At 40.3% G+C, this 27944-nt stretch overlaps 1 protein-coding gene across 2 annotated transcripts; it reads right to left on the minus strand.

Moving 5' to 3' along the window:
* Window positions 1-27924, minus strand: LOC125237021 (CCAAT/enhancer-binding protein zeta). 2 transcript variants are annotated; one of them, XM_048143942.1, is made up of 22 exons: window positions 27697-27924; window positions 27456-27567; window positions 26762-26862; window positions 25671-25758; window positions 24180-24353; window positions 23126-23235; window positions 21864-21898; window positions 20421-20531; window positions 19085-19220; window positions 18696-18901; window positions 18099-18273; window positions 16958-17053; window positions 16060-16213; window positions 15136-15335; window positions 13838-13973; window positions 10019-10192; window positions 7481-7565; window positions 5457-5572; window positions 3691-3837; window positions 2690-2758; window positions 731-820; window positions 1-424 (listed from the first exon to the last, which is right to left on the minus strand). In XM_048143942.1, exons 1-22 carry the CDS (start codon window positions 27853-27855, stop codon window positions 105-107), a joined length of 2994 nt encoding a protein of 997 aa, XP_047999899.1. In that variant the 5' UTR covers window positions 27856-27924; the 3' UTR covers window positions 1-104. The 2 variants fall into 2 exon arrangements, with proteins under 2 accessions (XP_047999899.1, XP_047999898.1); XM_048143941.1 differs by lacking the exon at window positions 20421-20531 and having other exon boundaries at window positions 21753-21898.
* Window positions 27925-27944: the final 20 nt, after the last annotated feature.

Genomic DNA, 27944 nt, shown 5'->3' on the forward strand with positions numbered 1-27944 from the left:
GGCAATTAACAACATGTTTTATTAATGTAACTGACATTTATGTAGTCTTATGAAATAATCCTAACAGGGAATAAATCGGACAGTTTTTTTTATTACAAATCAAATCATTTGATTTTTTTTTTCTTGCCGCCGGCGCCGCCGAAGTTGTCACCTTTCCTTTTCCCGCCTTTTTTATCTGTCATTTTGTTAGGGCGGCCATTTTGTTTGTTCTTGTTGAACTTTTTGTTCTTGGCGCCGTGGACTTTTCTGTTGTAACCCTTCATCCATTGATCTCGCTTGTCCTCCCAGGCCAGTTGTTTCATGCTGGAGTTGTCTGTGTTGGCTACGGCTTGGCTGGAGCCCTGTTTTTTGTTCGTAGCTGTTTCTTCTAGAAGGCTGGAGAACTCTTCCGCTGATGCGAAGAGCGAACCGAGGTCGTCTTTACCTGTTACAGAAACATACGATTAGTAATCTAATGGCGACTCCAATTGGCGAAAGTGCCAGTTTGTCTCAGGCTCATCATCCTCCTTGCGTTATCCCGGCTTTTGCCACGGCTCATGGAAGCCTGGCATCCGGTTTGACAACTAATCCCAAAATTTGGAGCAGGCACTAGTTTGTTTAACATCCCTTTATTTTTTCAGAAACAAACAGTTCAATAGTTCTCAACTACACATGTTTATTTGGTGTTCACTGTATGCCCGGCGTCATAATAAGAACAATTATTTGAAACATATTGTTTTGTGACACTAACCTTTGAGGTTCAGTTTCATTTTGCTCTTCTTAGACTTTTCGCCAGGTACACCAATTTCATCATCTTCGTCGCTTTCTTCCAAAAGTAATTCTGTAACAAAAGCGTTGTCTTTAGTAATTGTGTAGAATACAAAAATGTTTCAATAAATAGTGTCTGTCACAGGAGAAATTGAACAAGTAGCCTTTTTTCTTGTTAATTAATCCAAAGAGGATCAAGTATTAGAGGTATAGAGAGTTACTGTCAAAGTAAAATATGTAATCACAGTGCGTAGACTGCCATCTCTCGACACAAGCTTAAAACTTTTAAACCTCAGTTTTGACAATTTGGCCCATATTCTTAGCTTGATATGTGTTAAAATGTCAAATATTAATATTAGCGCCATCTAGCCGAGCGTCCCCCAAAGGTACCTTCCTAAATACCTTCTAGGCCACCGTACCTTTTTCTATATGGTTCTGATGTACGTTTTTTTCTTAGACTGTAGCTGTCTATACGGAGTTACATATGTCTTTGATTAATCTGAATTCTTAATAGATTTTTGCCTTTTTGGTTCAATGTTCGCAAAATAAGTGTTCTATGTTACAATCATCTTGCATCTGATCTACTTAAATACGTATTTATCTCTCCATTTGAGTAGACAAATCACCTAACGGTACGCCAATATCGTTGCCCACAGAATCTTAACACCAAAAAAAGGGTTGTAGGTAGTTGGTCGTATCGGTTCTGAAATACCACACCAGACCCTAAAGGGTCTGGTGTGGTATTTCAGATCCGATACTGTTGTGCTGATGTTGTGCTAAAGCACAACTTGCCTTGTCGCGCGCGAGTCCATACATCAAGCGCGACTTCTAGTATGGACACGCGCGCGACAAGGCAAGTTATGCTAGAGGGTCTGATCAGTTTCATTTCGTCTGACGAGGCAGGAAGTTTAGTGACAAACGCACAGGTAAGCATCGTAAAATCAGCTGCAGAGGCAATAAACTTCCCCATGGGCGAGGAACAGAAGCCTATGGAGGGACCTAGTCTTCAACAGAATGACATGACGTCACGATCCTCAGCATTGAGGGAACACTGATTTAAACTTTCATTTTTACACATATTTAAAATTGAGCCTGTGTGGTGACGGGTTAAGAATTTCACCACCCCCTTTCTTCCCGTGGGTGTCGTAGAAGGCGGCTATGGGATATGGGTTAAATTGTGGCGTAGGCGAGAGGCTGGCAACCTGTCATTGCAATGCCACAGTTTTCGTTTTCTTTCAACCCCTTATTTGCCAAGAGTGGCACTGAAGCTTTAGTTAGTTTCATGTGTTCTGCCTACCCCTTTATGGGATACAGGCGTGATTGTATGTATGTATGTATGTATTTAAAATTGCAAATTCCCTCATCCCTCAATATTTAAAATTGCAAACGGGACTTAATCGCGTATTACACTACACATAACATAGTTTTTAAAACATTGTAATGTAATACGCGATTAAGTCCCGTTTGCAATTTTAAATATTGAGGGAATGACTGAAGAAGAAACTTCCCTACATAGAAGTAGTACGCAATGGTGCTAAGCGATGTACTATAAGCTGCAAAAGTGCATGGAGAAATTATGAACGAATTCATTGATAAATTCGCCTTGCACTTTTGCAGCTGATAATACATCTACTATCGGGCCATGCGCTTGGCGAGGAACAGACGCCTATGGAGAGACCAGCACGGGAAGCATGGTCGCGCGATAGACGATAAAATAGCAGGCCGTCCCTGTCGCACTATTTGTAAGTGCGATAGGGACGGCCTGATATTTTATCGTCTATCGCGCGACCATGATTCCCGTGCTAGTCTTCAACAGAATGACATGATGTCCCGATCCTCAGCATTGAGGGAACGACTAAAGAAGAAGATCGGGCCATAAACTTGGTTTCACTACTGTTTCTATTTTAAGATGTTTCTTGGTTTATAAAACAAGTTGTCTTACCGTCTTCTTCGCCTGAGAGTTGCGGTTCATCCTCGTCGCCAGAAATATTCAGCTCACCATCTTCACTGTCTGTTAACAGGAAAAAGTTTAACCCCCTTATTCATAAACGTACACTAAAGTTATCAAGCCGATAAAGTTCGTTTGTCCCTTTCTATCACACCAATACGTCGGAAAGGGACAAACGAACTTTATCGGCTAAATAACTTTAGTGAACGTTTATGAATAGTAAATACATAGTAACCCCAACTTCAAAGATACTTTAGAATGGTACTGCTTGTCATTCGAGTCTAAAGCCTGACCTATATTACTATTGTCAAGAGGGCGCTGTTATTCTGATGTATGCGGTGACAGTTAAGTATAGTATGAAGAAAATAGTTCTTATGAAATTCCGCAACATGGCGCGTACGCGCGTAGTTATATATTTTTGGTCAGGCTTTAATTGCGCGTGGAAAATAATACTTAGTGGGGCGGTACTTAAATATTGCAAACGAGAGTAAGTTAAATCGTGACAGCTTGCCGGAGCGATTTAAAGACTGGTGTTTACAATATTTTTAAGCCCCGAGTTACACACAATGCTTTTCCGTTTCGGCGGCTTGGGACCACAAATGAAAATGACCACTTTTAGTAAAGTACACTACTCAAAATACCCGCTTCGCAAAATGTCCACTTTACAAAATAATTATTTTTTGTTACTTATTTCCGTTACGCGTGTCAAAAATTTGCATGGCTTCTGCCAGAAGTGGTTCATTCTACAACTGGGCATTTCTAAAAGTAATCTTTTAAAGAAACGGTAATTTTGGAAACAGCTCAATTTAAAAAGTATACATTTTAAAATGTGGCCATTTTCAGAAATGGTGCTTTTTCAAGGTGGGTATTAATAGAACTAGGTATTGTTAAAAGTAGTCATGATGATTTTGGACATTTTTACTTGTGGACAATACTAAAAGTGGTCATTTTAATTTATGGTCCCAAGCCGCCGAAACGAAAAATAGTATAATTACCTCCGCTATCATCTCCGCCTTCCGGGACCTCATCTACTTCATCATCATCGTCGCTGCCGAGCTGATCATCATCTTCACCCTTCTTTGGTCGCTTTTGCTTTGTGGTCTCCATGTCTGCTAAGAAGTCTAGCTCTTCGTCGGAATCGGCTGTTGAAATGAAATGAAAAAAAAAGGCTGTTAAAAAAGTCTAAAGTTGGGACTGTTTGGAGTCAAGCACGGCAAAATATACTACTAAATTACCAAGAAGGGAATGTAAAGATTTTATGGACAATCTACGAAATTTTGTCAGCATCGCTTTAACAGTAAGAGGTGTCCGTCGTTTTATTTATGTCGATAAATATAATAGTACTATAGACCGTCAACCAAATCTTGTCACTAGAAAAAGGCGGCAGAAAAATCGCGGGCTAGCAACACTAGTTTTGAAAATCGGTGGATATTCGCGTATCATTTGTATCTTATCTGTGGAAACCTCCATCCTACGAAAAAGAGAAATAACTAGCATATATCCGTCCCTTTTTAATACACTATCCAATTCGTAAGGAAGTAAAGGATGAGTATACGCGTTTCATATGTTTTTTTTATTAGGGAGGCATTCCAATGCTGCAGGCCCAACGAGCCCCTTGAAAAAAAATATCTGTGGCTGTTCGACGTACATTGCTGGTTTTTGTTCGTTTTATAGGGATACCATACTTTAGTTCGATGTACATTGCTACTGCCAAAATTTGGTTGACAGGCTATATTTGTTAATCACATCACATGTTCCGTATCATGGATGGTATGTACCCGGCAACCTTCAAATCTAGGGTGAACAGGCATCTGACTGAGTTCACTCCATCGTAGGCCACGACTTTGCCTTTGGCTAGTCTGTGGCTAAGAGTAAGCCCATTTATATTTAAAAATAACCTAACCACAACATAAAAAAATTGAAAAAAACCCCCGACACAGTGGACCGATTTTCATGAAACATGGCTAAGACTTCCGACTAACTCAGCTTTCACACACAAAAAAAAAATCTAATCGGTTCACCCGTTCGGGAGCTACGATGCCACCGACAGACACACACACAGACAGACAAACACGTCAAACTTATAACACCCCGTCGTTTTTGCGTCGGGGGTTAAAATACATACCACCCAGACAGACAGAAACGGAAGATTTTATCATATATATCAACTTTTGTTATAGTCTGTACCTTTAGATATTTAAATAAGTAATCCTCCTTGCGTTATCCCGGCATTTGCCGCGGCTCATGGGAGCCTGGGGTCCGCTGTGACAACTAATCCCAAGATTTGGCATAGGCACGAGTTTTACAAAAGCGACTGCCATCTGACCTTCCAACCCAAAGGGTAACTAGGCCTTATTGGAATTAGCCCGGTTTCCTCACGATATTTTCCTTCACCGAAGAGCGACTGGCAAATATCAAATGACACTTCGCACATAAGTTCCGAAAAACTCATTGGTACGAGCCGGGGTACGAACCCGCGAGTATTTAAATAAGTAAATGTAAACAAAATCTACCCTCAAAAGGCTCCTGAAACATTATACGACCAAATAAGAAGGTTATAGTCAGATTGCTAAGTGACCGATCCACTTGGGTTTGTATTTTGGTTGGTTAACCAACAAATATAACTGCCCGATAATTTGCAAATTATTTACGTTTTTAAGTACAGTGGGCTGCAAAAGTGCATAGTGAATTTATAAATGAATTCATTAATAATTTCTCCAAGCAATTTTTTACCTAAAAGTACAGAGTATAGATATCTTACCAGTAGCTCGGGTTCCTGTGACCGAGTCTAGATACTTCTCGAAGTCTTCGCTAGTGACGGAATCCGCATCACTATCAGAATCTGATTCGTCTGCGTCACGGCGTTTTTGGAGGAAACTGGAACAGATATCCAAAATTAATAAATATAGTTGATACAATACAATACAAATACTCTTTATTGCACACCTCAATACAGGAAACAATGTAGTAAGTATACACAACAACTTAAGAGGTAAAACAAGAGGCGGTCTTATCGCTAAAGAGCGATCTCTTTCAGACAACCTAGGTAGTGGAGGATAATAAATTTAACCTTGTAAGTAGGTGTACTAAATGTAGAATTAGAGGAAATCTAGAATCTAGCACAAACTATACTACGCAAAGCAATATACTACACACATAAAAATAAAATATAATACATAAACATACAAATACATAAACATAGTATATATAACAAATTACATGCCACTTTAAGTTCTCGCGCTTTGTACACATATTTAAAGTCACACACAGGTCGAACGCGATTAATTAACATTATTTTTACCTTTTTTCCCAACGTTTCGGCCAGGTTGCACTGGCCGTGGTCGCGGAAGACTGACGTCCCAGCAAAGTGTCACCGGAGATGTAAACAACACAAAACTACCCGATATTAATTTATATAAATGTTCGGGGTAGACAAATAAATATAATCTACCCGCTTTCAAATGTTCAAACCAAAAGATCTATCTTCGGACCAGTGTGCGGATGTTGTGAGTGCTGTGTGTCGTGCGGTGGGAAATAAACAATAACTAAAAGCGGGTAGATTATATTTATTTGTCTACCCCGAACATTTATATAAATTAATATCGGGTAGTTTTGTGTTGTTTACATCTCCGGTGACATTTTGCTGGGACGTCAGTCTTCCGCGACCACGGCCAGTGCAACCTGGCCGAAACGTTGGGAAAAAAGGTAAAAATAATGTTAATTAATCGCGTTCGACCTGTGTGTGACTTTAAATAAATTACATGCCAGCTATATGGGACATGAATCTATCAAGGTATCATTAATGGTATGGTTGATGCTACTGATGTTGATGAAGGTTTGCCAAAGAGCCATGGAGCGAAACATGCTTGGGGTGAAAAGGATTGACCGGGCCCGAAACACTACGTTGCTCATTGCGCGTCAAGACAGGCATTGACGTTGGGATCAAAGCCGCCAGGTTGAAGTGGGACTGGGCAGGCCATGTCTTAAGTTAGCTACGGAGTGGGTGCCAAAACGCAAACGCCCGAGGGGTCGGCCCGGAAAGAGATGGCGGGATGACCTGGACTCCTTTCTCAACAACTGGACGGATGCTGCACTTAATCGGGAGGATTGGAAATCTAGGGGGGAGGCCTTTGCCCAGCAGTGGGACACTCTAAGCTATTTAAAAAAAAGTTGATACTACATATAAATTACGCACGTATGTATTGTACAGTCACAGGTCACAGGCAATAACATCGCACAAAAAGAAGACCGCAAAAATATTTTTTTTTAAATACTACGTCGGTGGCAAACAACCACACGGTCCGCCTGATGGGAAGTGGTCACCGTAACTTATGGACGCCTGCAACTCAAGGAAGTGTCACATGCGTGTTGCCAACTCATTAGAAACTTGTACACTCCCTTTTGCTGTGTTAAGTACACAAAAAAAAATACGGGAAACTACGGAACCCTACACGCTTTTGTTAACCCCCGACGCAAAGACGACGGGGTGTTATAAGTTTGACGTGTCTGTCTGTCTGTTTGTCTGTCTGTGTGTGTGTGTCTGTCTGTGGCATCGTAGCTCCCGAACGTATGAACAGATTTAGATTTAGTTTTTTTGTCCGAAAGCTGAAATAGTCGGGAGTGTTCTTAGCCATGTTTCATGAAAATCGTTCTACTACGTCGCGGTCAGGGGTTTTTTTTCTAAATTTTAATTTTGTGTTTTGTTATTTATGCGATGTTATTGCCGGTAACTTAACAACGTTATACAGTGCATACGGTATTTAAAACATATAATTAGATACTCACTCATAGAGGAATCTCTCGTCCACTGGTATTTTATTGGCGTCCTCATTCAGGTACGATGATGAGTTCACTGGGAGACTCTTCAAGCCTGAAATTACCAAATTTTTATTAAAATTAACCATGTATAAGGGCCATTTTTTTACATGGGTATTTTTTACGCGATTCATACTCGGAATCGAGAGCTCTTTCGATCCTGATAGGAGAAAAAAAATGTCCCAAGATTTCCATACATTTTTTCGAACCTTCCATTCCGTTACCGCCATACGAAATGTATGAAAAAATGGTAACGGAATGGGAAAAAAACCTTCTGACACTTTTTTCTCCTATTAGGATTGAAAGAGCTCGCGATTCTGAGTGGAACCAAAACATAAAAATTTCCAAATCCAAAAAAAAAGTGGGGTGGACAACTTTGAAAAAAATGGCCCATAAAACAATACTCAAGTACTGATGTAAAAATTGGCAGTCTGGTGGACTCGTCAGGTTCTGCAACACATTTGTTTTGCTCACTTTTTTTTGTAATAGTTTGGAATATACATTTTTCTTCATAGGGGATGTAAAAAGCAGTATCACATGGTAGCAAAATAATGTCCATCTTTGGAGTTGTAGCATTAGGACTCCTCGATACGCTCAGGATTATATTTTAGAATCCTTCTTTACACTTATCCATACTAATATTATAAATGGGAAAGTGTGTGTGTCTGTTTGTTTGTCCGTCTTTCACGTCAAAACGGAGCGACGAATTGACGTGATTTTTTAAGTGGAGATAGTTGAAGGGATGGAGAGTGACATAGTCTACCTTTTGTCTCTTTCTAACGCGAGCGAAGCCGCGGGCAAAAGCTAGTGTTATATATGTCTACATACTAATATTATAAATGGGAAAGTGTGTGTGTTTGTTTGTCCGTCTTTCACGGCAAAACGAAGCGACGAATTGACGTGATTTTTTAAGTGGAGATAGTTAAAGGGATGGAGAGTGACATAGGCTACTTTTTGTCTCTTTCTAACGCGAGCGAAGCCGCGGTCAAAAGCTAGTAAGTCTATAAAAATTACCTTTAGCAATATAATTCTTTCTTCCACCCCCTATTTTAGGGATAATGGGGGCTGGGGGGTTAGAAAGGTAGCCTATGTCACTCTCCCTTCAACATCACTCTCCACTTAAAAATCACGTCAATTGTTGCTCCGTTTCGCCACAGTATAATAAAGAGTACTATCGTACAGTATGGCCACTCCCGCTCCCCGCCGAAAGTGCCGCCCACCCCCTCCCGGTTACCTCACAGTTACCGCCTGTCAAAAACGCGAACAGTCGACCTGTCATATTTCACTCATACAAGCATAGTACACGTTCACCTACACGAGCTTAGACTGTGTGCTAGGAACGCGCCTCTTTCATATATTTGATCGCCAGTGTCCGAGGTGTGATTATTATACCTAGATATTTTTATAGCACGAACGTCAAGTTGTTAGTGATAAAATAAAAACATCGACAATCATTTTATCTATAAAAAGCTTAGCTTATTAATTACCCCTAGTAATAATTTCCAAAATCTGGAATAACCATGTAAGAAATTATGAAAACTATTAAAATACGGTTCGTTTTATTATTATTGACCATTTATTTTCATGTGACTTTTGTATAAAACATTAATGTTATACACATAAATTCAAGCCTATATTCCCTAAAAGGGGCAGGCAGAGCACATGAAACTACTCAAGATTCAGGGCCACGGCAATAAATTGAATGATTCACGGTTATTTTCATTACTTATATTGACCGGAAATTTCAATCGTGAGGATGGCTTCAAACTATCAAATGTATGGAATCCAGTGATTTGTTTGTGTAAAAAAACTGTGAGTGTAGTGTGTTTGGACAGAACATCGAGTGGGAATGCGACCAGTGGTAACGCTGAAAGCGAACGCAGCCGACGCGCGCGAAGGAGGGTAGATCGCGCGCTGTCTACGCAACTTGGACATCCACCCGCCTTCGTCAGTTTTCCGTGATTATGATGCATGCAACTGCGTCGAAATATCGGGAGCTCGACAAACATCAAAAAGGTAATCACGGTCTATATCCCGGTCAATATAAGTCTAATATCATAATGTGGTGACGGATTAAGAATTTCACCACCCCTTTTCTTCCCGTGGGTGTCGTAGAAGTCGACTGTGGGATATGGGTTAACCCTTAAATGCATAGTGATGTATATATGCATCATCTATTTTTGACTCTAATGACAGCATGTCAAAATTCAAATTTGAACAAATGTTCGTCAAGGTCATGCATTTAAGGGTTAAATTGTGGCGTAGGCGAGAGGCTGGCAACCTGTCACTGCAATGTCACTGTTTCGTTTTCTTTCAACCCCTTTTTGCCAAGAGTGGCACTGAAACTAAGTAGTTCATGTGCTCTGCCTACCCCTTTATGGGATACAGGCGAGATTATATGTATGTAAGTTATCGATGAACTAAACATCGGAATGGAATCACTAGTGTCAATTCGTTCGTGCTAGAAATATATCTAGGTATAGTGATTATATAGTATGAATTACCTACCTTTGGCAGTATAATTCTTCCTAACAGCGAACTTGGGGTGCGACCCCTTGACCTTCTTGACGTCTCCGTTCCGTTCTTCCTCTCTCTTCTTCGGGTTTTTGAACACGAAGCGGTCTAGGAAACGGATGCCCGAGAAGTCCTTTAGCGGGTCTCCGCTGTACTGGATTATTTGTTCTGTGGACAGATTTTTGTGAATATAAAAATATTTTTTTTATATTTTTTTTATAAAAAAAATACAACTACAAATGAACAAATAAACACAAAATAGGACCAAGAGACCAAGCGTATCTCTGCAAGGCATTGACAAAACGTGGTCATGTCATATTTTTAATCGTATTTAATTATAGTATAGATTTTTTACGAATACAAATAAATATTATAGGACTTCTTACACAGATTTATTTATTTAATATTTATTGTACACAAAGAAAGAAAAACTTATAGTGCAAAAGGCGGACTTAATGCCAGACAGCATTCTCTATCAGTCAACCTTTAGGCAAAGCAGAGATATTGTGGGGTATTGACTGAATCCCACGGAAAACTTAAGAATATCTAAATATATAAAAGAAGAAGCTGACTGACTGACTGACTGACATATCAACGCACAGCCGAAACCGCTGGTCCTAGAGATTTCAAATTTGGCACGTAGGTTCCTTATGTAGTGTAGAGGAGCACTAAGAAAGGATTTACCAAAATTCACCTCCTAAGGGGGTCAAATGGGGGTTCAAAGTTTGTATGGGGAAACAAGATTAGTTTGACTATTTTATTCGAAACTTCACAGGAAGATTCCTTAAGACATATGACTGAATACGTGTTTCAGGTTTTTTGAAAATTTAACCCCTAAAAGGGTGAAAAGGGGGTGATGAAGTCAAAAAATCAATATGGGTATCGTTTTTATGGTTTATCGGGTCGCTGATCACGATAAATACAACGTTTTTAAAATCTAACGAGGCGGAAGTGAAACACCTTCTCCCCTGTTGTGGTGCAATGGGGTTTAAATATCAAAAATATATATAAAAGAAGATATTAACTGACTGACTGACATATCAACGCACAGCCGAAACCGCTGGCCCTAAGAGATGTCAAATTTAGCACATAGGTTCCTTATATAGTGTAGAGGAGCACTAAGAAAGGATTTTTCAAAATTCGCCTCCTAAGGGGCTCAAATGGGGGTTCAAAGTTTGTATGGGGAAACAAGATTAGTTTGACTATTTTATACGAAACTTCACAGGAGGATTCCTAAAGACATATGACTAAATACTTCCTTTTTTGAAAATTTGACCCCTAAAGGGGTGCAAAGGGGGTAAAGTCAAAAACACAATATGGGTATCGTTTTTATGGTTTATCGAGTCGCTGATCACGATAAATACAACGATTTTAAAATCTAATGAGGTGGAAAAGAAATTTTCTCCCCTGTTGTAGTGCAATAGGGTTAAAATATCCAAAATAGCCATAAGAGGAGCATTAAGAAAGGATTTTTCAAAGTTCACCTCCTAGCATGATAATTTGACAGGGGCAAGGACAGGGACAGGGATAGGGACAGGGACAGGGACAGGGACAGGAACGGGATAGGGTTACGGTTAGGGTTAGGGATAGGGATAGGGATAGGGATAGGGATAGGGATAGGGATAGGGGTCGGAATAATCGGTCGGCAATCGATATCTAGGCAGTGTAAAATGCAGGTGGCTCAGTGGTAAGAGATTAGTACGTAGGCATCGGCGAGTATCCCGCATCCGTGATAACTATTATATTCAATGTGCTGTAAGAAGATCGTTGTTTGCTTGCCTTTTATATGTTTACGTTTGCAATAAGTATAAGCAAAATGGAAAAAATTGTAAGCGATAATGCAAGGAAGTACTTTTTACCCTACCGACCATAGCGTCGAGATACTGGCTATGTGGGTTGTATGAAGTTTCCCCAGTATAAATATTTATACACGGTGTTTCCGGTATCACTCAAAACCTCAGACACCCCAACTGATTTTTATTTTTTTAAACTCATCTAGAGTATTCATCTTTTAATCTGATCGTTACTTTTTTTTTAATTGAATTTTTAATTTTCTGTACAGCTCTACTTGACTTTTAGCTCTACACTCAATAAAATAATTGCTAACTACCATCATAAACCATAAGACTATTTATTTGTGTACGTTACTGCAACGACATAAGGTTTACCAATAGACAGCTAAGATGTCACTGTAAAACACTTTAAAGCTTTGTCACAGTAAACTTCAAATTGGACAGGTAATCGCAGTAAGCAAATAAACTCAATATTCAAAATGACAAGGTTGTAATTAGGTACGAGTTCAATTTGTTATGACTTATGATAAACATTAAGATTGAACTGACAAACAACGTCAAACTAGTAGCGGAAAAAATAATCGTCCAAGTAACCGGCCAGTATTAATACCCCTAAATACTGAAAAAAGGTAAACAACCTCTAGCAATGCGATATACACAATGTTGTATTACGAGTACAATAGAATGGGCACGTAAAAAATAACTAATAATACTAATTTAAATAAAAATATTACCCCCATCAAGATATAGCTCAATCGATTCTACTCTCGATTCTGAACAAACTGTTTTCAGGTTTTTAGTGTTAAGTGAAACACGGTGTATAGGTAAAATACATACATATTCGTACCTACTACCTACGCTGTGGTCGCTGTGTAACAATTCTACAATCATTGCAAGAATTTCTTTTAAAACAATAGTAATATGTGTAAGGTACAGTCAGCCAAAAAGCAGTGTAAGGTTCTTGGCTGACCGTACAGCAAATAGATCAGTTACAATGGCCCCCCAGTCGAGAATTGCCCCGCTTTACCTTAATCGAAATAATCGCGGATAGATGTACCTACAAAGAAACCTACTCCAAATGAAAATCTTATTTTTTGTAAACGTTTCAATAAGAATACTTTTATTACGCGGGCGAAGCCGCGGGTAAAAGCTAGTATTACATAATCTTACCATGTATGAGTTTATTAAAACCGAAATAAATTACACATATGAAAGAAAAAGTGACCAAGTCCTCTGGTGCCTGAGGCTGGAATCGAACCAGCGTACTCTCCAATCGCGGGAGATGCCTCTTTATCCGCTCGGCCACCCAGGTCACAGCTGTCGAGGTCGAAATTATCTCTCATATGAGTAATCTATACAAGGACTCGTAGCGCCCTCTCATCTCATTGGAATGTATGAGTTTGTCGGCGAACAGTTTGACAGTGGGATGGAAGTGGTTCTGTAGCGGCAGCAATACGTGCTGCGATCGGCTCCAGCGAACGCCGGGTTTCGTGCGTAGGGATTGTATTCCGTACTTACCAATATTCGACTCAAGAACAAGAGCGCGCGCTTACTCGGTTTTGGTGGTACGAATGCCTTACTCTATTTTCTGTGTATTTTATACTAACAGCACAGAATATATAATAGTACAAGTACAGAAGGCTCACTCCTTTGATGTTTACAAAATGCCGCCATTCTAAATTCTCACCTACATTAACAAACGGACCGCACGCGAGCAGCCGACATTGAATTCTATTGCGCCGCGTGAAGGTCGTCACCAGTGAACGGGCCGCGAACTCGCGGCCGCCGGCATGTACTTGTAGCGCGGCGATAGAATCGCGGAGTGAGCCGCCCCTGCTAACAGTAGCAAATGAAAATCCGTGATCTCTGCCTACCCCTCTGGGAAGCAGGCGTGATTGTACGTGTTATACTAACCGTGTATAAGTTTGTCGGCGAACAGTTTGACAGTGGGATGGAAGTGGTTCTGTGATCTCTGCCTACCCCTCTGGGAAACAGGCGTGATTGTATGTATTATACTAACCGTGTATTAGTTTGTCGGCGAACAGTTTGACAGTGGGATGGAAGTGGTTCTGTAGCGGCAGCAGCTCGAAATACGCGCTGCGGTCCGCGCCTGCGAACGCCGGGTTACGGGCGTAGGGATTGTAGTCTGTTATTTCCTGAAAAAAAAAAGAATAAAATGTAGTGTAAGGTACAGCGGGGCAATTGTAACTAATCCATTTTTTCCATTATTACACCATGATGTTGAGTTCTATATGTATCCACTGAACACGCCTACCATATATAACCGGTGGACACACTGTTTAACAATGCAAACATTGTAAAACATGGAAAAAATGGACCAGTTACATTTGCCCCACTGTACCTTACCTATATTTTTACACAAATTCAGTAATATATCGTATCTCTTCCATTTGTATTATTCAAATATACATGTCATAATATGATTTCACTAAAAAACTCTACAATATTGACTTGTAAAAGAGCCTTTGAACCTTTACCAAAGAGCACCTAGCTTGGCTCTCTGTTCCAAAGTAAGTTACACTCATTCTAACGACCTATTGCATAACAAGTTACAACTCATATTACAAGCGGTAGTCCCCCTCCAATTCATTTTATAAGAAAGAGAGTTTCACTTGTAATACAAGTTGTAAATTGTTATGCAATAGGCCCCTGCTATAGACGATAAAAAGGCGGCAAATTCGAAGTGTAGGGCTCAGTGGCCAATAGGCTAGTTTCCTATACTTAAAATAAAATATTTAATTCAGTGCACGAAATAAAGCACCACATAATTAAAAGGAAAATATGGACAGTAGTTAAGTTTAAACATAATTTCTTTTTAATAAGTCAAAGAGAATGAATTGACCGTGACGTCACTCTTCAGTATTTCATAGTAATTCCATATTAGCAAATCGTTTTGACAGTTCATAAAAAGACGTACGACAACGAGGGTGCGGTGTGCTGATGACGGGAGGACTTACGGAACTAACTTGTTCCGTCTATTGTCCTTTGAGTCGTCGGCAACCCGAACCCTCCTTAGAACTTGTACACTCCTTTTTGCTGTGTACTTAACACAGCAAAAGGAAATGTACAAGTTCCTAATGGGGTGGCAACGCGCATGTGACACTGTTTGAGTTGCAGGCGTCCATAGGTTACGGTGACCGCTTTACATCAGGCGGGCCGTATGCTTGTTTGCCACCGACGTAGTATTAAAAAAAAAAAGAAGCTGATGAGTTGACAATCTATAAAATCTACTGAAACTGTAATAATTTATGTAGCCTCAGTTACCATACAAAACTCATTGTTGCCATATTAACTTACCTTCTCACTATTAATAGTCTTCTTCAACTGTATTTTAGCAGCGGCCTCCTTGTCCTGATTTTCCTCTTGGTCCCGCACTTCCTCGTTTTTGACCCTAGCGTGGTACCAGCCCGCGACGGCGGCCGTAGGTTTACGCTTCTTAGGCTTTATGTTTCCCTGCTCGTCTATTTTTAGGTCTACGTAGGTTTCTTCATCGTCATCTGAAAATAGGAAATTAAGAAATAAATAATAATAAATTAATAAATATTATAGGACATTCTTACACAGATTGACTGAGTCCCACGATAAGCTCAAGATGGCTTGTGTTGTGGGTACTCAGACAACGATATATATAATATACAAATACTTATATACATAGAAAACATCCATGACTCAGGAACAAGTATCTGTGCTCATCGCACAAATAAATGCCCTTACCGGGATTCGAACCCGGGACCGCGGCGTAGCAGGCAGGGTCACTACGCGCTAGGCCAGACCGGTCGTCTTATAATTAACTTGATTTTTAAACCAATATAGTATTCGGCATATTCGGCAAGATTTTCAATGTTCGTTATTTGGCCGATTAAATCGGTTGTATTGCCGATTGCCGAATATTTACCGAATAACAAAGTAAATAAATAGCGTAAGTTCTTATGTAATAGGCTAGTTTCCTACTAGTCAAATCAGCTTCTTTTTATGAACTGTCAAAAAGATTTGCTAATATGGAATTACTATGAAATACTGAGGAGTGACGTCACGGTTAATTCATTTACTTTATATGTTTCTCTTTGACTTATTAAATAGAAATTATGTCTAAACACAACTACTGTCCATATTTTTCTTCTAATTAGGTGGTGCTTTATTTCGTGCACTGCATAAAATATTTTATTTCAAGTATAGGAAACCAGCCTATTACTGTAAAAAATTGCTTATTATTTTTCTTACCCATAAGCAAATCCTTCTTATCCCCCTTCAGTAGGTCAATCTTCTTCTGTTCCACCTTCTCTTCTTCTTCTTTTTCTGTCTGTTCCACGCTGTCTGCTGTCTCGTTAACTTCTGCTTCTGTATCGTTTATCTCCTGGGGTTCTTCTTTTGGTTCCTAAAAATTAAAATAAAGGTGAAATAAGGTACAGCTTGATCACAAAATCATCATCCTCCTTGCGTTGCCATGGCTCATGGGAGCCTGGGGTCCGCTTTGACAACTAATCCCAAGATTTGGCGTGGGCACTAGTTTTACGTAGGCGACTGCCATCTGACCTTCCAACCCGAAGGGTAACTAGGCGTTATGGGGATTAGTCCGGTTTCCTCACGATGTTTTCCTTCACGGAACGGACGCCGCGCCACCCGAATGTAATTTGTAAAACGTCTCCTTAGTACATTTTGTATAGGAAGGCCGTAAGACGCGCCCCCAGGCGACGCGGCGCGCGCCTCAAGTGACGTCCCTTGCGCGTCCTTCCTATTCTGTCACACACATAGAAATTTTCATTCACTCATTCGTTCTATTTGACATCCTTCCTACATCCGATATCGGATCGGATAATGTGAAAACGCTATTATTCTTAAACATTTACCACATCATTTACTTATTGGTATAATAGAATGGGACAAACGATTATTATCGGCTTCTCAACTTTAGTACCTAATCCTTTATGAATAAGGGGGAAAAATCGTAAATTATAAAGACATCAATCGCAATGAAGAAATCAACAGTGACGAAAAGAGATGGATGACACTCTCCATCCCTTGAACTACACTTAAAATCACGTAGCTCCGTTTTGCCGTGAAAGACGGACAGACACACACACTTTTTCATTTATAATCCTTACTGTATGGATTAACTTACCTCTTTGATTTCTCTTTCAGTCCAGACCAGCCTGGCGGCTTCTTTCTTAGCTCCGTCTTTCAGCACTTGTGAAACAAGGAACAGCATACCACAAGCCTGCAAATGCAGTTTCATTATTAATACATTACGGATACAAGTGTGAGTTCCGTGTCGCGATAAAATCGACACGAATTAAATACATATTGTCCGTTACAGCACAGTATAATAAAGAGTACTATCATACAGTATGGCCACTCCCGCTGAAAGCGCCGTCCACCCGCTCTCGGTTACCTCACAGTTACCGCTTGTCATAAACGCGAACAGTCGAACTGTCAACTCATACAAGCATGGTACGCGTTCACCTACACGAGCTTAGAATGTGTGCTAGGAACGCGCCTCTTTCATATATTTGATCGCTAGATTATATTTATTTGTGGTGTTTACATCTCCGGTGACACTTTGCTGGGACCACGACCGTCTTCCGCGACCACGGCCAGTGCAACCTGGCCGACACGTTGGGAAAAAAAGGTAAAATAATGTTAATTAATCGCGTTCGACCTGTATGTGACTTTAAATATGGTGTAGCTGTATCATGGAGTACATAACTATATTAGCTATATCATACATAGTCATTGGAAATACATTTTTTCTCAAACATGCAATGAAATATTGTCTTTACGTTCCTTAAAATGGGCTGGGAAGTATCGCTTTTTGGGCGCAACAACTCGAGAGGACTGTAAAGGGATTTCATATTATTTTTAGGCCTAGGCCTGCAAAGTAACTTTTTTTATAAAATATTGTCCTTTAGAGCATTTTTTTTTTATTTCATTGTATGTTTGAGAAAAGCACTATACATGCCTCGGCGTGAAAACGGATTCCCGGCCTCGTATCCCTATCCGGCCTCGCTCGCACGCTCGCTCGGCCGTATATACTTGGCCGGATATCCTCATTTTCCCGGCCTCTGATGTAATGTACTATTGATGTTGTTATACATTGTTGCGACTTCTTGTCGACAAAGGCAAACGTATTGTAACAATTCACTCTTGACTTTAATTCACCCAGATGCAGGTCGAGAACGTAAGGGTGGAACCGCTCCCCGCGCCTGGTTGTCCGGTGATGGAACGGGGAAGGGGGAACCAGGTCATGCAGTTATAATTATTACCTGAGCCGGCGACATTTGGCAACACAACTGCAGCAACCTCTTAATAATCGCCGTCACTCGCTGCACGTTTTTGTCCTGCTTCAACGACTTGTATACGAGCGAGAAGAGTAAAGCCGAGTGGGAGGTTGTGAATATGTCCGGGCTGGTTAGCTTGCGGTAGAGTGATGTGTAGTATCTGAAAATAAATATTAAAAAATTTATTTATTTCATATTCAAAAGATAAAAACCATCATCCAAATCCACAGAGCAGGCTTCATCAAACGCGTAGGTACAAAATAACATCCGCAACAAACTTAGTCCAAGCTACATTAGTTATAAGGATGGTAATGATACTAAACTTATGGCAATGATGTATTGTATTTGATGATCTTACCTGTCTGAAGTCCCTTTTGACGCATCACTAATATGAAACAGTAGCGCTAACGCGTGTATAGCAATGTTAACTGTAGCCAAGTGCACTAGTTTGTGTATAGCGTTTATATGACCTGGAGTTTCGGCTAATCTAGCCTTTTTGACCAAAGTTTGAGTTAAATGAGCGATGAGTTGAGATGGTAATGACAACTTTCAGAATGAAGCTGGTAATGATAATAAACTTACCTATCAGAAGTGCCCTTAGAAGCATCACTAATATGGAACAATAACGCCAAGGCATGTATAGCAATGTTGACCGTAGCCAAATGCACTAGTTTATGTATGGCATCTATATGTGCCGGTGTTTCGGCCAATCTAGCCTTGTCGGCGAAAGGGTAGGCGCGCTTCACGCCAGTCAATATGGCCGACATTAGGCGGGAATCGATGTCACCCTGAAAACAGTTTAAAATAGGGGCTTTTACTACACTTATTGTCTGTGTGCTTACGAATAAACCATTATTCTATTAGCTTAAAACAATTTTTGACAAGTTTTCATATGACACTGATGCGTCACGGCTGTTGACATAGAGTGGAGCATTTCGTGTAGTTTTGTGTGTGTGAATCAATTGACTAACCTTCTTGATAGAAGCCTTGAAGAACGAGAAGTATATCCTGATAAGGTTCTCTGCTATCCTGGCATCATCTTTGCCTAAGAAGAACTGATTCAGGAAACATATGCCGTAGTATTGCGCTCTCGGAGAAATGTTCGTTCTAGAAATAAACGTATTAGGGTTAACTGGAAGAGATCCCTTAAAGGGATAAGTTCGCCTTTGTACTAGTGATAAGCTCTTTTTCTTGTGTGTTGTATTATTTTCTGGTGCAATAAAGTGTTTTACTTACATACTTAATTTACAAATATAATCTTTTGCACCTTGCACCACACCAACTGGTTAAGGCTCTCTTTGCTATTCGAAAACTGATAGCAAAATTGCATTTTATCCATAAGAGCGCAAAGTAATTTCATACAAATTTTGACGCTAGCTGGTAAATTTTATCTATAAATGATTATTTTGAATCATAAATAGTTAATAAATTGATGGATTTGATTTAGTTTGATGTTTTATAGTCAGTATTTTGTTTGTGTTGGTGTGGTGAACAATTTTGTGTTTCACTCGGTGCCAATATTGATACCCGAGCAAACGAAAGATTCAAAATATTAGACAGACAGACAGACAGATAGACACGTCAAACATAAAACCCCGTCGTTTTTGCGTCAGGGGTTAAAAATATTTTGCACGCACGAAAAAAAGCATCAGATAAATATGAGAAAAACATTGATAGAACATACATACAATCACGCCTGTATCCCATAAAGGGGTAGGCAGAGCACATGAAACTACTAAAGCTTCAGTGCCACTCTTGGCAAATAAGGGGTTGAAAGAAAACGAAACTGTGACATTGCAGTGACAGATTGCCAGCCTCTCGCCTACGCCACAATTTAACCCAATCCCACAGTCGCCTTCTACGACACCCACGGGAAGAAAGGGGGTGGTGAAATTCTTAACCCGTCACCACACAGGCAAGATAGGCATTGATAGAAGTCATTTTTAAATCCAATTTCTATTTAATAAGTCAGGTAGAAATATTTAAAGTAACTGAGTTGATCGTGACGTCATTCAATTCGATTCCATATTGAATTTCGTTTTGACAGTTCTGTGATGTAGTATGTATTTACCTATGTCAGTAGTACGTAAGCACTGCCTATATAATCGTGTACCTTGCCTAATATCAGTCAGAATAAATCATATATTCATCGGAGCTGTTGTTTCTCTAATGCCATCCGTACATGGCGACCCTGCCTTTTAAGGCAGCGGCCTCGTGTTCGCGAGTGCATGCCATCCGTACATTTCTTAAAAAGAAGCTGATTTGACTAGGAGGCAAGTAGCCTATTCAATCAAAGTGCGAATTTACCTGAACAGCATCTTCTCGATATCGGCCAACACGACAGCTTTCATGTTGGGATGATTGTACAACAACTGGCAGAGATGGTAGATCACCTTCGAGGCTACCGACTGCGCCGGGCCTCCCAGTTTGTTTATACTCATACTCACGCCTGCTTCCCAGAGGGGTAGGCAGAGATTACAGGTGGAGGCTACCGACTGCGCCGGGTCTCCGAGTTTGTTTATACTCATACTCACGCCTGCCGGGTAGGCAGAGATCATGGATGAAGGCTACTGACTGAGCTGGGTCGAGGAGATTATTGTTAATGGTACCTTTTGAAATTACCAAGATAATTACGCTTTTTGATAATTATCATTATCAGCAGAATTAGAAAATTTGTTACATATACATAGGTTTCATAAGAACAAACTAAGTTCCTAATTTTTTTATTTATATAATTTCCAATAGATAATTATTCATCCATTATTATCACGATAACTATCATGATAATCATCCTTTCGAACCCTGCCGTGCGACACTTTGTATAGTGGGTAATACCCGTGAATAATGAAGCCTCATGAAAGTCAGCTGACGCTTCGTTGGTGAGTTGAAAAATCCATCGAAACACGTAAAAATTCAGTCTTCGCTCGGAGGTCATGGAGACCTGTTTTATTAAAACGACAGTAAATAGGCTTTATTACCTGAACAGCATCTTCTCGATATCGGCCAACACGACAGCCTTCATGTTGGGATGGTTGTAGAGCAGCTGACAGAGATGGTAGATCACCTTCGAGGCTACCGACTGCGCCGGGCCTCCCAGTTTGTTTATACTCATACTCACGCCTGCTTCCCAGAGGGGTAGGCAGAGATTACAGGTGGAGGCTACCGACTGCGCCGGGTCTCCGAGTTTGTTTATACTCATACTCAGTACTCACGCCTGCTGGGTAGGCAGAGATCATGGATGAAGGCTACTGACTGAGCTGGGTCGAGGAGATTATTGTTAATGGTACCTTTTGAAATTATCAAGATAATTACGCTTTTTGATAATTATCATTATCAGCAGAATTAGAAATTTATTTGTTTCATAAGAACAAACTAAGGTCGTAATTTTTTTTAATATTTCTAATAGATAATTATTAATCCGTTATTATCACGATAACTATCACGATAATCATCCTTTCGAACCCTGCCGTGCGACAGTTTGTATAGTGGGTAATACCCGTGAATAATGAAGCCTCATGAAAGTCAGCTGACGCTTTGTTGGTGAGTTGAAAAATCCATCGAAACACGTAAAAATTCAGTCTTCGCTCGGAGGTCATGGAGACCTGTTTTATTAAAACGACAGCAAATAGGCTTTATTACCTGAACAGCATCTTCTCGATATCGGCCAACACGACAGCCTTCATGTTGGGATGATTGTAGAGTAGCTGACAGAGATGGTAGATCACCTTCGAGGCTACCGACTGCGCCGGGTCTCCCAGTTTGTTGATGATGCTCGTTAGCAGCATCTGATGAGGAACGAAAAAATGTCAACTAGTGGTTCTGAGCTGTAGACCTTCGCGATATGCTTAGGAATAGGCTAGTTTCCTATACTTAAAATATTTTATGCAGTGCACGAAACACAGAGAACCTCCTATAGAGTGGCAGTCTTGTATATTTGGTTCGCGATACGAGTCACCAGTGTTTGGGGTGCGAGGAGCGGGCGGGGAATGTGTTAAGCGCGCTGTGATTGGCCGTTTCAAGGACGGCGGGCAGTCGCGCCAGATGAAAAGGGACAGAAGTATGACTGTCCCTCTACTGACGCGTAAGTGGCCAATGTAAGTTGACCTATGCCGGCTCTGAATAAATTATAAATATGACTTATTTGTGGAATGTAATGCCGTCTGTTTTTAAATTTGAGCTTCTTGTTACCTTTCCACACCATTTATCACTACAGGTGGACATCTTTAAGGCATCAAAATACCCTTTTCCAATTTTTTTGTGCGAAAAACACGCGCTGCTTTCGGGTCTGTTACTTGGTCGATACTGATCGGGCACGGCGAGCGCCCGCGCTTATATCAGTGCAAATACTAGGAAGGCTGGCCACCGCGAGTCGTCTTGTAATAGATGTCTATAGGGGTTGGTCTGTGGCACGAAATAAAGCACCACATAATTAGATGAAATATATGGACAGTAGTTATGTTCAAATATAATTTCTATTTAATAAGTCAAAGAGAAAGATATAGAGTAAATGAATTGACCGTGACGTCACTCCTCAGTATTTCATAGTAATTCCATATTAGCAAATCGTTTTGACAGTTCTTAAAAGAAGCTGATTTGACTAGTAGGAAACTAGCCTATTACAATAGTGATAAACATTTAGTTCTTGATATTATTTTATTATCACGGTTAGGAACTAAGATCAGTGGTGGGAAACCTTTTTTCATTGCGGGCCAAGATTTGAACGATTTTTAGAGGCAGGCATGATTTACACCAAAAATGCATTTTTACTAGTGCTGGCAAAATCACACACTATTTTGTAAGACCAGTGGCGGGCCGGATAAAAGCCTTTTTCGGGCAGGATTTGCCCCGCGGGCCGTACTTGGCCCACCACTCACTGACTAAGATGAACTAGCCAAAATTAAATAAAGTTGTATCTTGTTATAGGACAGAGTTTGTCAATTTTTGACTTAAAGAACTTTGAACATGTACTACTTTTAGACAGTCAAACTGATAAGCCTTTAGTGGTACTATACCTTTTCTCTCTCGGGATGATGCATCAGCAAATACGACATGGAACTGACAGCTTTCTCTTTGTTGGCGTCCACAGAGTCGTGAGCGAACTTGTTTAGGGCCTCCACATATGCTATAAAACGAAAAAGATTTTTTAAATTATTATTAATAGCCTATATAGTTTCCCACTGCTGGGCAAAGGCCTCTCTCATGGATCTCCATCCGTCACGGTCTTGGGCAATCTCTGGCCAGTCGTCATGATATGCGTCCAGGTCAAAGCACAATAAATATATGTATAAGAAGGTGTTGTGTCGTATAAAAGAGTCAAAGAACTGGCACAGTATAGAAAAAGCTAGAAAATACTCCACCGACAAGAGTTTATCTCTTAAATTTATGATGATGATGAAGAAAATTTTGCAAATCATAAATTATGTATTTGCCATCTTGTTCTAATTCAATACAATATAAGAACTCCGGATTATATTATGTAAAAGTATTCTGTGTATCATTTATGCCATTCTCAAGCGAGCTTCACATTTTCGCTGGAGCATAAGAATCCTCTAAGAAATAATTTGTATAAAGGTACAATCAAATTAATTTTATCCTTATAGAAATCCAATCTTATACCTAAATTGGAACATTAATAATACTTGGCATCAAGCTTAAAAATTATATTGCCATTATTTGATGGAGGTGGAAAAGCTAATGGGCGAGCCCAACGTCATCGGCGAGAGCAAGGCTTCTCGTCTGCGATGGCTCGGCCACGTGGAAAGGATGGGAGAGGATCGTGCGGCCAACAGAGCTCACTTGTGGCGATCTACTGAAAAACGGCCGGTCGGAAGGCCAAGGTACCGATGGATCGATGAGGTCCAGAAAGACCTGTGTGACCTTCAAGTGACTGAGTGGCATCAGATCGCACAGGATAGGAGCAAATGGCGGAATCTAGCATCGGAGGCCAAGATCCACTTCGGGTGGTCGCTGAGCCATCACAGTAAGTAAGTATTATTTGATTACTATAGGTACTTACTTTTATTGGTTTATCCGTAAGTTAAATACCAAGAATACTTAATAACTTACTTCCATACAGCTCTTTAAGCTGATCCTCATAGAACCACAGCTTGAGAATGTTCCGGCGAGCCTGCTTGTTGCCCGAAGTCATTTCATCAACGTGGCCTAACGCATGCTGCTCGAATGTGCGCAGTTTCACGTCGGGGATTAGTAGGTCTGTGATCAGGAGCTCGGACAGTGCATCTGGAAAAATAATATAAGAAACTAGCAGATTCCATGTAATGATAAGAAAAGAAATCCAGCTACAACATTGGACAATATTAGGGACCGTCCACACTCAAGAGACGCATGTCCGCCGACGCGGAATGGACGTCAGCGCCGCGCCGCCTGAATGTAATTTAAAAAACGTCTCCTCAGTACAATTTGTATAGGAAGGACGCGCAAGGGTCGCGCGCTGCGCCGCCTGGGGCGCGTCTTACGTGTCCTTCCTATACAAAATGTACTGAGGAGACGTTTTTTGAATTTCACTGTGGACAGTCCCTTATATTTTCATTTGTTAAATTTTTTCGTAATTAAATTAAAAATGGAGAAAAAGTTTTATTTCCCTATAAAGTGATGATGAGAATGAGATCCTGTTATACCTAATCAGGGACATAAATAAGGCTTTTAGAAGGGTTCTAAGGCACTGGTCTCACCAAAAGCGAGTAAGCTATGAGCTATCGGCTATAAAAACGAACAAAGATAGTAGCTCCCGTGTAAATAAAATTCGCGTATAAATTTATTTGTCAGGAGAGAATACTCAGGTTCTTCGAGCATATCATGCGTTCTAAACAGCACACTCCCGAAAGGAACATGCTCGGCAAAGTCGAAGGCCGACGCTCCAGGGGTGGAATACCTCTAAGGTGGGCTGAGACCGTGAAGTAAGCTTGTGGTTCCATGCAGATGGCAGTCCATATGGCCCTAGACCGCGTCAAGTGGAGAGAAATCACTGTTGGAGGGAATGACTGAGAAGAAGAAGAAGAAGTAAACCCCACCCCACAATTCTCTACCAGTCAACCTTTAGGCAAAGCAGAGATAATTATTATATCTGCTTTGCCTAAAGTCAACCTTTCGGCAAAGCAGAGATATTATATCTATCTTTAGGCAAAGCAGAGATATTATATCTCTGCTTTGCCTAAAGGTTGACTGGTAGAGAATGCTGTCTCTACAATAAAGATTAAATAAATAAATAAATAAAAGAGACGCGATGATAGCGCGGGCGAGTTATAGTTAGTCGCCGAGCGATGAGCTACAAATCGCTCGCTCTCTCTTTTATTTACACGGGAGCGAGTATTTTTTGTTCGTTTTTATAGCCGATAGCTCATAGCTTACTCGCTTTTGGTGGGACCAGTGCCTAAGATGATAAAGGATAGTCTCATAGAACATAAAAAAAAAATTGTTGAAATAAATTTAAAGATGTATATTATGATGATATCGGCCCCTCTAGTTTATAAGTGTAAGTCTAAGTTGTGCTAAAGGGTCTGAGACGATGCAACATAAAATGTGAATTAGTTTTCTCACCAATAATGACAAGACCATCTTTCTTCTTGGCCGGTTTCACATTGTTGACTAAGTTCCTCAATGCTGTCATGTTGTAAATGGGGTTGTCCTGAAAATACATTCAACTTTAGATTGACTATAAAACTCCCGTGAGACTCATACATATTTAAAAATATTTTAAGCGGGTTACTCACGTATTAAGTCGAAATAGCGTTCGACATGTTTCGGTTCAATTTCGAGAACCTTTCTCAAGAGTAGCGACCCCGCCTTTACATGTCGAGAGCGCGACGCATACTGCGGGCGCTTGCTCGGTGCGCGCGGCTGCTGAGGACAGGCGCAGGGGGAGTCGGCGGCGCGGGCGACGTCACCGTGGCGAGATCGGAGCTACCCACTATGTTACTTTTGTCAAAAGCAGGATTGCACACAACACTTATTACGTCACTTGTTAAGGGTGCGTTTACACTGGGGACCGACGTAGTGCCTAGAACTGTTTTCCAACTAGGTGGCACCGACCAGACCAACCACTGTCACGATTGAAATTGGGATGACGACTAATTTCTATAGCTTCCCGTACAACATGTCGAACGCTATTTCGACTTAATACGTGAGTAACCCGCTTAAAATATTTTTAAACTTTAGATTGTTTACAATGTTTACAGAGATTACAGTACATAATGACAACTGGTCTGGCTCAGACGGTAGTGACCCTGCCTGCTAAGCCGCGGTCCTGGGTTCGAATCCCGGTAAGGGCATTTATTTGTGTGATGAGCACAGATATTTGTTCCTGAGTCATGGATGTTTTCTATGTATATAAGTATGTATTTATCTATTTAAGTATGTATATCGTCGCTTAGCGGCCATAGTACAAGCTTTGCTTAGATTGGGGCTAAGTTGATCTGTGTAAGGTGTCCCCAATATTGATTTATTTATTTATTTATAATGGTGTCAAATTGCATAAAAAATAAATTGTAAATGGGTCACCTTCAAAAGCACAGGGACAATGCCATCCTCGAAAACTTCAAAGTTTCAAAACTGAAAACTGAAGTGTACTTGATTAAGACATATTTACAGATTTAATTAAGCAACAATAATATTGTATAGAAGAAGCTCACCTGTATCAAAATAGTAGCTGCTGCCACTCTGTCTCCAATGGCTCCTTTGTTCAATAAAGTGCGGGCCCACTGGTGATCGGATGAACCATTCTTGCTTGATTCTGAAAATATTGTAAACTTTATAGTCAGTTCGGTAAGGGCCACTTGCACCAACGAAAATGGAGGTTTTTTTTTTTGCTTTGGCTTTTACTCCCTGCCAATTGCACAGGGTGAATTTGCCAATGTCAGAAATGGAGGTTTAACCCACCATTTTATATGTAATTTGACAGATGACACCCCCTGAGTTACGTGGTTGGTGCAAGTAGGCCTAAGAGAATAATTTTGGAATGTATGTGGCCGGTGAGAGCCTATTTATTCTGTGACTCTTTTCCTTTCTGCACAGACTAAACTAAACCGGAACTACACATGACAGGAATTAAACCTGTGTAGAATACATTTAGAGTTATAATAGAGTCCATATACAACATGTTCAAACAAGGGCATATTGTATAGAGATATACTATCACATACTAGTTTCATATTCTAAAGAAGAGAATAGAATAGAATAAACATTTATTCATGAACACAGGCAAGACAAAATAACAACAAGACAGAAAGGAATGAAGTGCCACGAAATGGCCTCATCTAAGTGTGTTGCTGGTGACTTCCAGCGCTGATCTTCCGATGAGACCATCAGGTGAGAAAGATCACTTACTAGTTTCATATGCTAAAGTGTCGCCATGTAACGCACTGCTCGCCTCTTTCCTCATCTCCTCTATCTTATCCTGGCTTAAAGTCTTAGTTATTGTAGCTGGTTCCTCTGGCATCTGAAAAATGTGTGTAAGGTAAGTCATCAATTCTGCCAACAGTATTTCGGTTTTATTCGACTTCAATTGTTTAAATTTCCATATGGTATGATGAATTTAGTTTTTCAAGTATACTTTAATAGGAATTACCTGCTGATACCACTTCTTTTTCTCTCCATATTCGAGAGTTTCAGCGAAATTTTTCGCAATGCCCGCTCCCTTCTTATTGTCGGCATTTTTATCCTCTACTCCGTAGTTTGTGTATGCCTCGTCAACTAATATATTCTCCTCAAACCTTTTATGTTTCATTTTGAATTATATATTAGTAAAACACATTTAAACTATATTTTTCTCAATACAACACGTGCGTTGTGGTTCAAGAACACACACACAGCATG

The sequence above is a fragment of the Leguminivora glycinivorella genome, chromosome 20, assembly GCF_023078275.1.
Source record: "Leguminivora glycinivorella isolate SPB_JAAS2020 chromosome 20, LegGlyc_1.1, whole genome shotgun sequence".
In the NCBI taxonomy this organism is placed as follows: domain Eukaryota; kingdom Metazoa; phylum Arthropoda; class Insecta; order Lepidoptera; family Tortricidae; genus Leguminivora; species Leguminivora glycinivorella.